The sequence below is a fragment of the Rhea pennata genome, chromosome 3 (genome assembly GCF_028389875.1).
Source record: "Rhea pennata isolate bPtePen1 chromosome 3, bPtePen1.pri, whole genome shotgun sequence".
Classification (NCBI taxonomy): domain Eukaryota; kingdom Metazoa; phylum Chordata; class Aves; order Rheiformes; family Rheidae; genus Rhea; species Rhea pennata.
The window spans coordinates 91,347,957-91,361,573 of NC_084665.1; the positions used below are offsets into that span (position 1 = coordinate 91,347,957).

Sequence of the window (13,617 nt, forward strand, 5' to 3'; positions counted from 1 at the left end):
TTTTCAGTGCAGTGTGCCATCACAATTCCTCCTCCAGGCAGACCTATAGTAATCCTGTTTATCAACGCTACAAATTGTCACGGTTTTGAGCAAAAGCATCTCAGTATAAATATTGCATCTTAGATGCTTTATGTTCATATGTTGTATAGCGTTACTATTTGGTATCCATGCCTTCTTCCAAACTGGGACATTCTTTCCTGGAATTTACTTGACCAAATGTAGAAATTTTGTTTCACCTGGTCTCTAGTAACTCCCTTTATAGTCAAAGCAGAGGAAATAAGCATCTTTAGACTGGATCACATTTTATCCTAAAATAAATACCTGAAATATGACTGCTGAATTATGATTTAAAAGCACCTATTTTCTGTCTGTTGATTTCCTTAAAGGTGATTAGCTCAGTTACCTGTTTGCTAGTTGCTTCTAGTTAGGTGAGATGCATATCCAGTGTGGTCTTTCTACCCTGTTGACCCTCCAGTGCAGTAAAACTAATGATAGTGTTACCTTGCAAGGTGGGGTTATGAAATTTTCAAGATATGACACCTTTAACTTTTCTGGTTATTTTGTGTTCAGGTGAGAAAGCACCATCTGTACCTGCCTCACTGCATGTTATCTTCCTCTCCTCCTGTCCAGGATGCAGGAAGACACAGCAGAATACATTGCATCTCTGAAAGCTTCCCATCAGAGGGAAATAGAGAAGATTCTTTGTCAGCATGCGATGGAGCATTCTACTTCTAAAGTAGCTGAGCTACACAGCAGGATTTCAACACAAGAGGTAAAATACAGAAATGACATTCATTATACACCACAATCATTAAAAGTTTCTAGATTCTGGATTACTTTACCTCTCTTTGATGTAGGATGTATAGTTTCAAAAATGAGCTTGTGTCACTGTATATTTGTGCATTAAAATTTGGGGAGAAAATGTGCATAGTATGAAGGTAGTCAGAGCTACTAGATTTGGATTTTTCTTTTTTGTTCTTTAACTGAGGGAAATAAATTCAAGGTCAAGACTTGTCTCCAGATATTATATGTGTAAATGTGTACTACTTAACAATTTGGGAAACTTTAGAGGTAGTACTGTTAATACATACATAGCTTATACCTGCAGTCCTACAGCTTTGATTATATTTTATATTTTTCCTGATTAGGTTTTCAAATGTTGTTATGCATATTTCTGTTAATGTAGAATATTTTTAATCTTGTAGATATTAATAAAACATCTCCAAGAACAAATCAATGAGCAACAGAGAAATCAAGAAGCCCTTCTAGTTTCACAAATGCGAGAGGAACTCCTACAAAAGGAGGTATATTTAAATTTAGCTTGGGGTGCCTTATGCTGATAGAAATCCTCTTCCTTTTTGTTCTTTTAAAGTTTCAAATACTATACAGTAAAACAGGTCTTAAAAACAGTATATTTGTTGGTTGTTCCTAGATCAGTTAAATATGAAAATGCAATACATTTTTCTACTGTGGACAGGAAAGCAAGACAGATCACAGACAATAGTACTTTGATCTCCTTTGATTTTCATGAAAGTATCTGACATCTGTATGAAAATTGATCAGTAAGTTGATTCAAACATTCACAGCTTCTTTGAGAGCTGTGGTGGGTAAGAAACAGACCACAGGATTTTATTAAAAAGATATTTTATTTCATTATTCTTTGAACACAAAGACACAGAACAAAGTCTTCCTTTTCCTTCATCCTTCATTGCTGCAAAATGGTTTGTCCTTTGCCTATGAAATTTGATCCTTTAAGAAGAGAAGTTTAATTGTCACAGTTCTTCTGAAATTCGCTTCTGTTTTCAAAGCAGGAATCTATTCTTTCCTATTTTTCTACTTCTTTTGATAGTGTATAATCTAAAAATTACACTTGCTCACTTTTTCATTTTGGAGTTAATATTGCTCAAATTTCCTGAGTCTTTAGCTCAAGGTTTTTGACCTATTGGTTATACTTGTTTCATTTTTGAGGTGCTGCCAATCTTATTTTTACTGCTTGCTGTTCAGGAGGACAATACAGATTGTACTAGAATTGTGCGTGTTTCATTTAGCATCTCTTTGATGTATGAATACTGCTAACTTATTTTTATAATGTAGCGGTTATCCTGCAAGTGTTGCTAAAATGAATTATTTTCTGTAAGCAACAGAGAACTTCAGATGCTTAATCTCATTTAGTATCCTCCTTTAGAACAAATTAAAGATGTATCAGCCTACATTCACTACATACTTAATATCATTAATCTGAATCTCAGTAAGCCTATTCAGTATTTTTCTTATTCATGCAAAATTCTAACTCTGTTGTGTAAAGTTACTATAGTAAAGTCAGGGTTTGCAAGGAGAGAAGGAAGATCTTTAAATAAGCTCTGTATTTAGTGAATAAAGACTCATATTATGAATCTAATAATAAATGCTGCTGCCTTTCCATACAGAACTTGTTTCAATCCAGTGATCTTTGTATATTGTTTTATGTGTGTATACTTCCTCCTGGGGTAACAGGGTGAGAATACGAGACAAATGTTGTTCTGCTTCTTCTGTGCCTGTTTGCTTTACAGATTATTAATGATGGCACAGGCAAACTTTTTTGAGTGGCTCACTGGAGGTCAGTTATTTGAACATAATCTCAGAACTGCTGTCGTGGACTGTGTCATTAAGCATGCACTTACATAACAGATCTCAGCTCGCACGTAGGACAGCTTTGCATTCTGTCGGTAGCAGAATATATGAAGCACATTTTCTCCTGAGGCTTTTTTCCATCATAATGTCTCTCTTGCATTTTTCTTGTGTCTAGTTATGTTGTTGAGCTCATGCAGCAGTCTTTTCCTTCAGTGGGGTAGCTTAGCAGAGGAGGAGCAGTGAGTTATTTTCACTGAAATTACAAAACCTAGAAGTATTAAGACTTCTGCTCCTTTGACTAATGTGACTGAAACTGGCCCACAGGCTCAAAGCTGCTGGAGAAAGAGAGGCAAAAATGTAATAACATAGGCTTTATTATTCTAGAAAACAAAGTTTCAAAGTAGAAATAATAGTAAGCCACCTTGGAGTCACTTCTGAGTAAAAGTGAGAGCATCTTACAAAGACTCAGTGTTTCCAGCTACTTGAATTTAGCAGCAAAGAGCCAAGGATGGCTAAGGACTTGAAGAAAGTCAGCAGTAATCAACAGCAATGGATTTTGAGAGCTAAGGGTTGTGGTAAAGGATTAAAGATTTCAAAGCTTTGTATCTAATTTACCTATACATATTCAAGAAATTGCCCCAAAAATACTTAAGATTTTAAATGAAGAAACATCAAGTTATTTAAAATATGCAAAGAATAAGAATAAACCAATAAAACTTTGTAAAAATTTCTGGAGGATTATGAAATCTATTACAATTCATTGGTTGAGTTGATTTAACCTGCAAGTTATTAGACGAAAGGAATTTGTAATCATGTGTGTTGCAGTATGTATTTTCTTAATTTACTCCTTAGAAATGAGCCTCACTGATGCATTTTGCATGCAATCTTTATCCAATGTATGAAGGGATTGTATAAGAACACTCAGTTGCAATGTTCTCAATGAATTTGAGTATGTGTTAGAAGTATACAAATTGTCAATTTTTTATAAAGTGATTGTTCATAAACTATGAATAATCACTTCATAATATATTATGAACAGGACTGGATTTAATAAAACAGCCTCGATTTTTCATATCTTCGTTACCTGGTGAAAATAAGAGGTTACGTCACTCTTTACAAATGAAAGATCCTAATCTAAATCCATGAGCCCCTGTTTAAGCTTTTAAATATGAGGTTTCTATTTCACATCTCCCTTCTGAATGGAATAACTGAACAATGTAAATGTGCTTTGAAAGGAGCCTGTTTCATACAGTTGTTAACATAATGATCAGTACTTTCATGGATTATCTCAAATTTTAGGTGGCAAAGCTGTTAGAAGAATTGAGAGAGGCTAAGGAGAGCCAGAGTCCTGAAATGAAACACTTCTTGTGCCTAGAGAAGAAAATCAAGCATATAGAGACCAGACATGCAGAACGAGAACAAGAACTTCAAAAGGTAAACCAGAGCACATCTGCATTTACTTCTCAAGTGTCATTTATTGGCTGAACTGTAGTTTTACAGTACTTTCACAAATTCATTCATCCCACGCTTGAGGGGCCAAAGACTTTTTGATAAAGCTACACTTTTGTTTTGGTGCTCTGATGCAAATCAATGTAGATGCAGTCCTAAACAACACTTCCTTGCTGTGGCAAGGAAGATCATGTGTACATGACTTGCAGATCAGGTGTTTATGTACCTGTATTTCTCCTTACAACCTGATCTAAGGAGGCCATGCTTCAAGCAGGGACCAGATGACCTTCAGAAGTCCCTTCTAACCTTATTTTGTTAAGCTATGATATATTTCCTAAGTTGTAATTTTAATTTTTAGTCCTAGAAGCTTCATTCAGAAAAGCTGCATTAAATTTAGACAAACATCTTGCAACAGTTTGCCACACAGTCTTTAATGCTCTAAACAAAGTAACTGCTTTATCCCTTATAAACTAAAAATTTTGAAAAAGAAAATTGTCTAATGATTGTTTGAGAGTTGGATCTTGACACAGCTGCTTGTATCTAGAAGTTGTATCACTTGAACAGGTAAAACAATTTTACATGAATTCTTGCATCTTCTGCTACAGCTTCCATCCTGATTTTCTTTCTGGGCAGTTTCTATCATCTAGAGAGAGTTTTGCATTTCATGTAGGTTTTCTCAACGCTTTCATCACTAAAATGTTTTAGTTTCTTCTATTAGTTCTAGAACATAGTTTTAACTTCTGTTTTATTTAAATAGAATAGATGAAGTCAAAAAAGGGCAATGGGAGTGGGAGATGATCTAACTTGCTGCAATTCTTAGTTTGTGGAGCTTGTTCTGCAATTCTGAACTAAATCTCAAGGAAGTTCAGTTTTCTGCACAGAATTGTTATTGATAGTAGTAGGTTTCAATCTGATACAGAAACAGCTTTTTCTATCAGACATGTAATTCCCCCCCCCCCCAAAAAAAAAAAAAAAAAAAAAAAAAAAAAAAAAAACAGGCATAAAACAAGTCTGTGCCTGCTGCCATGGATGATTTTATCTTTGTTAGCATGCTGTCCTGCTTAAACAACTGTAAAACAGTTGCTTTTTTTATTTTTGATTCGCATTTGCATAATGTGATGATTTTCTAACATTTCCATGAAGTATCTGCTGCTACCTAGCCTGTGATCTAGCTCCACTGAAATCCATGCCATATTTATTCAGTATTAATAATACCGTATCAGTACCATATTACTAATACATATTACTAGTACTAATAATAGTACTAATACTAATCTGTATTACTACCATGTTACTAATACTTTTGTAAAGTATTAAAAAAGGGGGGGGGAAGAATATTCTAAGCAACAGAATTACTACTAAGTAATCTCATCTCTCTGGTGTTATAGTAGCCTTGTTATGCATAAAGCTTTGGGTTTTGTTTGTTCTAGTTTTGCACCTTTAATTATTTGCACTGAACACTTCCCAAAATTAATGATGATGAACAATTTGAAATAAGCAGTAACTCCAGGACCTTTGTCACAACAGAGTATTTTCTGATTATTCATAGAACTCACGTGGCTTTTAAATTGCACAGGACCTTTGCACATGAATATATAGTTCAGATTTGGTTTGTTTCTGCTGCAGAGTATTCTTTAATTAAAGGCTTGTTTTGGAGTACAGACAGTTTCATGTTACATGCTCAGCTTTGTCTTACATATTCAAACTTTTAAGTGCTGCTTTGGAGAGAATAAGTCAAATTCTTCTGAGGCTCCTTAGTCAGTAATGAATTCTACCCTGCTGTCATTACTGCAAATATTTGAAGGGATTTATATCTACGATCAAAACATTTCTTTTTTGAATTCTGAACAAACTGTTCCTGTTTAACATCAGCACTGGGCTTTGGGACTGAGCATTAAATATAATGAAGTGGTATATTTTTGCAAGGGGACTGCACTGACTAAAGAGCAAATACTTGATTAAAAATTGCATACTGCTGTTTACTGACTTGCTTGCAATTTGCAGGCAACACAACTAACACAACATATTACTGATGCCCGGCAAACCCATGAAGTTGAGAAGTGGCGAAGACTCGCACAGCGGAAGAATCAAGAACTGGAGAAATTTCGAGTGGAACTGGATTCAATACTAGATGTTTTACGGGAACTGCAGAGACAAGGGGTGGTTATTCCAGCGCCTAATTCCAGTGGATTCAGCATGTTAGACAGCTGTTGGAAGACATGATTAGATATGAGTTGATTAGAGAAGCAGAATACAACATTATGTATAGAGAACAGTATTGAAAGTCATTAATATAATACTTGTAAATTGAATTACACGCTGATTTTGTCTGAAATCTTGTTTGTCCAAACGTAGATTCGCATTGAGTAATGCTCCCAGTCATACTGTATGTATGTCTTCTATTTTGTTAGTAATGAGTTTCGGTGCAAAACTTTGTTAAATATTACAAATATTGAACTTAATCCATCACCTCAGTTACCATTGAAAAATTCCATTTTATGCTTTTCAGACATTGTGGAACATGCCTGATTGATTAACTTTTATCTTTATCGCTTTGTGTTAAAGAAAAGTTACATTATAACATATTTTTAATATACAGTGTTTCCAATATTTTTCATTGTGTAGGGCATGAAATCCTCTTTTTACCAACATTTTCCTTCTCTCCCTCTAATCCATAAAACTTTCCTTCCATTATTTTAAAGATCCCCCTCCAACTTTGTAAATGCTTGAAGGCTTTGAGCAGAGCAGATGTTCTCTGGTGACTTTCAAATCCAAACAATTTTTTTGTTTACTCTGTAGACAGTCCCAACTCTGCTGGTAAGGATGAGGGGAGAGCAGTCTGGCTGACCTGTTATGGGATGGATGCAGAAAAGCTTGTAAAATACAGTGTGAGTAGTTAGCAGTACCCTTTTAAAGGAGAAGGATGTGTTGTTATGTATGTATGTTTGTTTTTCTTCCAACGGGCACATATACACCTAAGTACAGCCTGCAAACTACTGAACAGCCTGGGAGGAATTCCTCAGGGATCACTAAGGTGCAGCTCTATGTGGTGAGCTTTTGTTTCCTTGTTTCAAAAGGATATGGACACAGCGGGGCTGCTCAGCTCCGGCAAGGAGACTATAGAGGGAAGATAAAAGATGGCTGTTAAGTTTTCTTATATGAAATGCCTGCTGCTAAGAGGACAGGTACTAAGTCAAATTGTAGTATGGTACATTCAATAGAGCTATTTGGTGGCTGAAAGGACAGGTTTTCTAACACTAAGCTCAAATACTAGATTGAAGGCTTGGCACTGCAAGACCTTAAACATTACATAGAAAGCATATATTGTGCTACAACCTCAATAAACTATATTTGTATTAGGCAAAGGTGAAGCACAAATGTAATCCGAGGTCCCATCTTTTTTTTGTAATTTTGTACAGTTCACACTGTATTTTATATCATTTGTTGTACTTGATGCTTAGAGTTAAGTCAAAAGTGAACTACAGTCCAGATCGCTCTGTGTGTACATTTTACACACACACACACACACACACACACACACACACACACCTGTATACTGTGCCTCTTCAAGGCCCAGCAATAAAAATGCATTTTAGTTTATGTATCTATAAGCATATGACTGAGCATGCATGAAGAATAAAAATATACCAGATTATCCCCTCTAGGTACAGACAGATAGTAGCTAACTGCAAGATTTTTTTTTTTTTTTTTTTGAAAGTAAAGGTGCAAATATAGTGTGTGTGTGTGTGTGTGTGTGTGTGTCATGGTAGTCAGTTTAGGATTAATATATTAATCTTGGTTGCTTGATATTCAGCTACTTTCAGTATTCTTAATATGAATGATTTTTGTTCACAAATAATGAAGTATCATGTATATTCATAAAGTATGTAAATGCAACTACATTTTGTATCAGCTCTGAGCAAGTATGTTGTATTTTCTTAATGAACAAAGATTTGGGACTGTTCTATGCCTGAAGAAGAAAAATTGCATCAGCTTATTTATTATTTCCTGTAGAGGTGACAGTATATGTATTGTGGTGTTAAAATGTAGAAGCAAAAGTGGGATTTTTGAACCACTGCCACACTGTGCATCTTTAGGGATGCAGGGCCTGGATGCAGGCGTTTAGGCCTGGTAGAAGCATTTCTAGGTGCTGGAAGCTCTCATCCTTCCAAACTGTCACTTCTGAAGTTTCCTGAGTGTACTAATCCCTAGGTAAAGAGAGGATGATTGCTTGCATTACTTCATTTGCACACTGTTTAATAAAAATTCTTAATGGTGGTGAATTTTAAAGGGCTTGAATGAAGTTTTTTCATTTCAGTCTATTATTTTACCAAGTAGGGATAATGTGTTTTTTTATCTTTACCATAAGAATACAAAACTGGTCTATACTGTTTCTCACATTTTTAGTTGTACATTCACCAAAGCATGCTTTTTGTGTTTTAAAAAGGCACTTTACCATGAAGTAGCCACTCTACAACTGATGGAGTATCTGTAGGTGTTTAAACAGCTACTTTTCAGAGATTGTAAAGTCTTAATTTTAACTTACCTACTCAAGAAAGGAATTATTAGTACATGACTCTACAGTAGTAGGGGAAAAATACCCTGAAACAGCAAAAGCTGACAAAACAGGTCCCCAAGGTTTTAGAGTGTGATTCTTTGGAAAAATCCCTCTTGAAATTCAGTTGTATTTTTACAAACATACATTTTTATTATAAAATCCATACTTTTTTCCTCCCCATTTTGGCATGCCATACTTTCATTATACATTTCCAAAAAGCATTACTGTGAAGGGATGTGGAAAACCCTGAAAAATTATTCCTTTGAATCATGTGTTTACCTGGAAGTCATTTGTTTAAAACACAGTTGTAAGCATTAGGAGCATAGTGATTTGATTTGTCATATTTGAAGGTTTTAAGAATACTAGCAAGCATCTAGTGTAGTGACTCATTGACCTAGATTACAGAGAAGCTATTATTTGCTTCAAGAGAGGAAAATAAGATTCATCGTAGAAGTGGCAGCAGAGAAGTAAAGGCAGTGCTCTCTTTCCAGTTTGCCAAAATGTTTATATCAAAATTATTCCTGTAACAAAGTAAAGAGGATGTTAACATGGAGGAAAGCTTTATTTGATAGGCTATTATACATTTTTGAAGCTTGCCATTAAGGCATGTATTTAACCATCTTGAAAAAGAAGGAACTAACTAAAAGACGTACATCCAGTGTTGCTCAGGTTTTGCAGGGAAGGAGTATGGGTCAAATAAATACTGCATGACACTCGAAAGAGATTTCAGAAAGTTCTCTGGTAACTTTGAGTAGTAACATTCAGCCTTTCATACAAATACCTGTCTATCAAAAATAAAAAAGCACAGGCCTCAAACACATGCAGCATGTTTGGTGAAAGGCACCAGCTCTGTGCTGGCCTTCCTGTCTATCAGTGCCAGAGCTACTGAGTAAATCCATTCCGAGACCGCAGTGCCTTCAGCTGATTTGTTTAGCTTAATCCTCTTTCAGCGCCAGGGGCTACGGCTGAGCAGAGAAGGAAGAGCGCACTTTTTAACTCTGCCTTTGCCCCTGTCTTGTGGCACAGATGTGTGTATGGTTTTCTGTGAAGTTTTTAATCACACTGTAGCAAAAATGTCAGTATTAAAGCACTTCAAGCTCTAAAGCTCAGAGGCAGGATAAATATACATCACTGTGCATTTTAACCTCATAGACTATACACCTCCAGATTTTAACAAAGTTCACAGTTTAACCATTCCCTTTCTTGTCTCTCAGTACTGTTTTTTTTTTAAGGTACACAGGTAAAACTCGTTCATGCAGAGTAACATTCAATAAATAAAAGTCTTTGAAAACTGGAATATGTAACTTGACCTAACAAGTGTTCTTAAGGAATACAGTATGTGCCTATGGAGACAAACACATACAGGTATCCTACATGCAGAATTTAGTAGCATCCTGTACTCTGAACTAGGGAAAATCTACCTAAAGTTAAATGTGGCACAGATGTTGCAGCTACATATTAAATGCATTAAATCTAGCACTGGTGATATAACTAGAGAATTTTGAGAGGAGGCTATGAAGCAGACAGCCCAAACTAAGAAAATCTGCAATAATCAATTTAAGGGTGAAGATAAGAACATCGTTAAATTCTGATATTACTTTCAAAGGATTGCACCATTCAAAACATTTTTCATTACTTTGCCTCTTGTTGGCTTCTTTTTAAAAGAACTTCAGCATCTTTTCCAAACTGTTATACAAAACACCAGCCCCCCCCAAACCTTTGTAAGATAAAAGCATCTTAGCTTTTGTTCTTTATGCAAACTAATAGGTAAGCACAGCTTTAAAATAATTGCTTTGAAAATTGCATAAAGTTTCTGCTTTTGCCTTTGACTACTGTTCTAATGCAGATTGTTACAGGGTTCTGAAGTGTTGGGGGACCTGTGTGGAAGTGTGGGGGTTGCTAGGTTATTTTTCTTTAAATAAAAAACAGCTTGAAGGAATTTGTAAAGATAAATTTGAGGAAAAAAGTGAAAGAAAGAAACTAAGATGCACCAGAGAAGAAAATAAATAGGTATTGAATGCTTAAGTACCTTTGCAGGCTTAGCCTTGGTATTATGCCTTGATGACTTTAAGTACTTTTCATCTAGGCATTAAGCATAACCAGCATTCATATATATTAATACTTTTACTTTCTCCCCAAAAGTAGCAGTTATGCACCAAAAGAAAAAAACATCAAGATCTAAGGAGGAACAAAACTTTTGGTTAGACTACAGGGAATAATGCTTTAAAAATGAGAAGTTTCATTCCCTGATATCCAGAGACAGCTAAAGATGTTGTTCTGCACAGGTTTTCTCCAACTTAAGCAGTATTTCTGTTTTCAACCATGGAAAAGGAAGAATAAAAAAATAGATCACACATCACAATGCAGATTGCTTGCACAGAAGCTGTCTGTAAAAGCTGCATTTAGCAGAAGTAGCAGAGAGCTTGTTTGTCAGACCAGTATTTATCACACACTATCTTTAATTCAGGTTAACCATGAAATAACTCACATTTGTTTGAGCTCCCTCAGTAGAAGCAGTGTTTTTCTGCTCAGAAGGCAGTGTTTTTCTCTGGAGTTGAACACTTGAGCAAAGATGAATTACCTGCTGGAGCCACCCAGGATTTTTCTGCAGAGACAAAGACAACTGCCCTAGGTTGTAAGATGCTTGTGGCAAGATGAGTCATCATTTTGTCCCACACCACAGATACAGACTATAATGAAAACTTTTGATATATTCCAAAACTGCACTTTAAAATGTTTGGGATTGAGAGAACTGATCTGCTGAATGTCAAACAGGGGAGGATGAAGACTTTCTGACTTCACTGGAAAATGCTTTTATTTAAAAGTACGTGCATGAGATGGACTTTTTGACTGCACAGAGACAATTCCCATGCCGCGATGCCTTCTGGCATCTGAAGTACTAAAGCTAAAGTACAGTGCCCAAGGGAGCAAGTGTTGCAACAGGTTTCTACAAAAGCCAAAACACAGAAAGTGCTAAGAAAAGGGACAGGGATTAATCTGGGGAGAGAAAAGGAAAGCCTGAGGCTACATCCTTTTTACTCATTGTTAGCTATTTACTGTAAAAGACAACCTTTTCTATACTCTAAGGACAGCAGCGCCATGCATTGCAATCCATGAAGATTTGGCTTCAGCCTCCTCTTGGGAATTGTATTTTCAACAGTAACTTGCTCATTTTAAACAGCCTCTGCTGTCCTTTAACCATAATCCCATTACTTTAAATACAAGGAAGTGGTACGGGAAATTACATATGAAAACAGAAGTTTTAGGAATAAGTGATTTTTAATTAAGGCACAGAACATTAAAACAAGTGAGGAGTTATTCTTTCTTTCCCCTGTATTCCTTAAGCACACAACTCATTTGCTATTTCATAGAATCATAGAATCGGTAAGGTTGGAAGGGACCTCTGGAGATCATCTAGTTCAACCTGCCTGCTCAGGCAGGGTCACCTAGAGCATGTTAGACAGGGTTGCATCCAGGCAGGCCTTGAAGATCTCCGGAGAAGGAGACTCCACAACCTCTCTGGGCATATTCTTCTATTTGTCAGGTGAAGGAAAAGGAAGAATTCATCAAGTGTCTAGAGCACATACCAGCAGGCTCTCTAACACAAAACATGTTATGTACAAAGCAGATTACTTTCACAAAAATCAGATTAGGTACAGTATTATGAATTCACTAGTTTGATTTGGAGCTTCCTGCAGCACACTTGCTCCAAATCCAGCAAAGACTTTGAACCTGTTTTTTCTGCATCCCAGGTGCTTGCTGTAAAACCATTTGGGCATCAGCTACACAGCTCAGCAGGAAGCTGAAGAGTACTTTTAAGTACTTCACTAAGGTTCAGAACTTTAGTCTTAAAAACATACACAAAAACCAAACACAAACAAACAACAACAAAACCCCACATTTATTCATTTCTTTAACAGCCCTCTCCCTAACAGAACAGCTGTGGTTGCAATACCATCCTAACTTGAGTACAAAAAGATGACGGAACAAGCACAGCTCAACTACATTTTTGGAGCTGGCTCTCTCAAAACAACTCAAAGGCCTGCTAGCTCTTCTCTGGACAACTGGTCAAAAAAGGGGCAGCTTCCAGAGTCAAAAAGCTTATGGAGGCCCAGTCTTATTACAAGCAAAGTGTAATGCCAGCTTAACGCAACCACTACCACTTCCACACAATAATTCTATTGGCAAAAAAGGGATAGTTTTCATCTGATTTCTTATGACTTTGTTACTAAATCCTGCACTTACCAAATCAGACGTTCATACAGGCAATAAAATCAAATTAATGTTTGTGTAGAGCACTAATTCCAGGTCATCTTTGTGCAACTATCAGAATTTCAATCTGAAGTACCGTAACTACAGGCACCAATTTGCTTTTATTCAGCAGCAGATGGTGGTAGCATTTTGTAAACACTGTAAGCAAACAATTTAATATGCAAGGTAGTCTCTTTGGATGCTCTGTAAACTGAGTTTCAGCTGCATCTAAATACAGTTAGGAATCAGAAGGAGAGATTAATGCCTGACAGATAGTATCATGCTGCTCACAGTTTCAGCCATCCTTTTGGGGGGTTGCAGAAGGCACAGAACACCCCCAAGGGCTGCCTGTTTATTCCGCGCTTCAGTCTTGATTTTGCACTTTTCTTGACCAAGGAGAGTTTTCACATCCCTCTCAAAGCCAGGCTCCAGCTTTCACAGTCACCACAAATCATTATGGTATTAAGAAAGCTGGATATAAACAGTCATTTAAAAACAAAAACAAAAAAAAAGGAAGCAAAAACAATGCTGAGAAAGGAGCTCGGACCACAGAAGACATCAGAATAAAACATTCAATATTTTACTTCTGGTCTAAACTGAGTTCTGCCAGCACAGCCAGTATTCACAATAAAAAGCTCAATACATGGGCACAGATCTGAAATAGCTTCTGTCAAAAAAAGCCGAATGGCTTAGAAGGGCTTTCAACTGGAGGATTATGAGAATTTTTACTTTAATGTATTAAAAAAAAA

At 36.2% G+C, this 13,617-nt stretch overlaps 1 protein-coding gene across 4 annotated transcripts in view; it reads left to right on the forward strand.

The window, feature by feature from the left end:
* CEP162 (centrosomal protein 162) overlaps nucleotides 1-8,349 on the forward strand; it is a 48,033-nt gene extending 39,684 nt beyond the window's left edge. For all 4 annotated transcript variants that reach the window (XM_062572793.1, XM_062572794.1, XM_062572795.1 and 1 more), the window contains 4 exons: nucleotides 631-772; nucleotides 1,206-1,304; nucleotides 3,910-4,044; nucleotides 6,064-8,349. In XM_062572793.1, coding sequence (XP_062428777.1) covers nucleotides 631-772; nucleotides 1,206-1,304; nucleotides 3,910-4,044; nucleotides 6,064-6,282 — 595 coding nt within the window. In that variant the 3' untranslated portion in view covers nucleotides 6,283-8,349. The remainder of the gene's footprint in view (nucleotides 1-630; nucleotides 773-1,205; nucleotides 1,305-3,909; nucleotides 4,045-6,063) is intronic.
* Nucleotides 8,350-13,617: the final 5,268 nt, after the last annotated feature.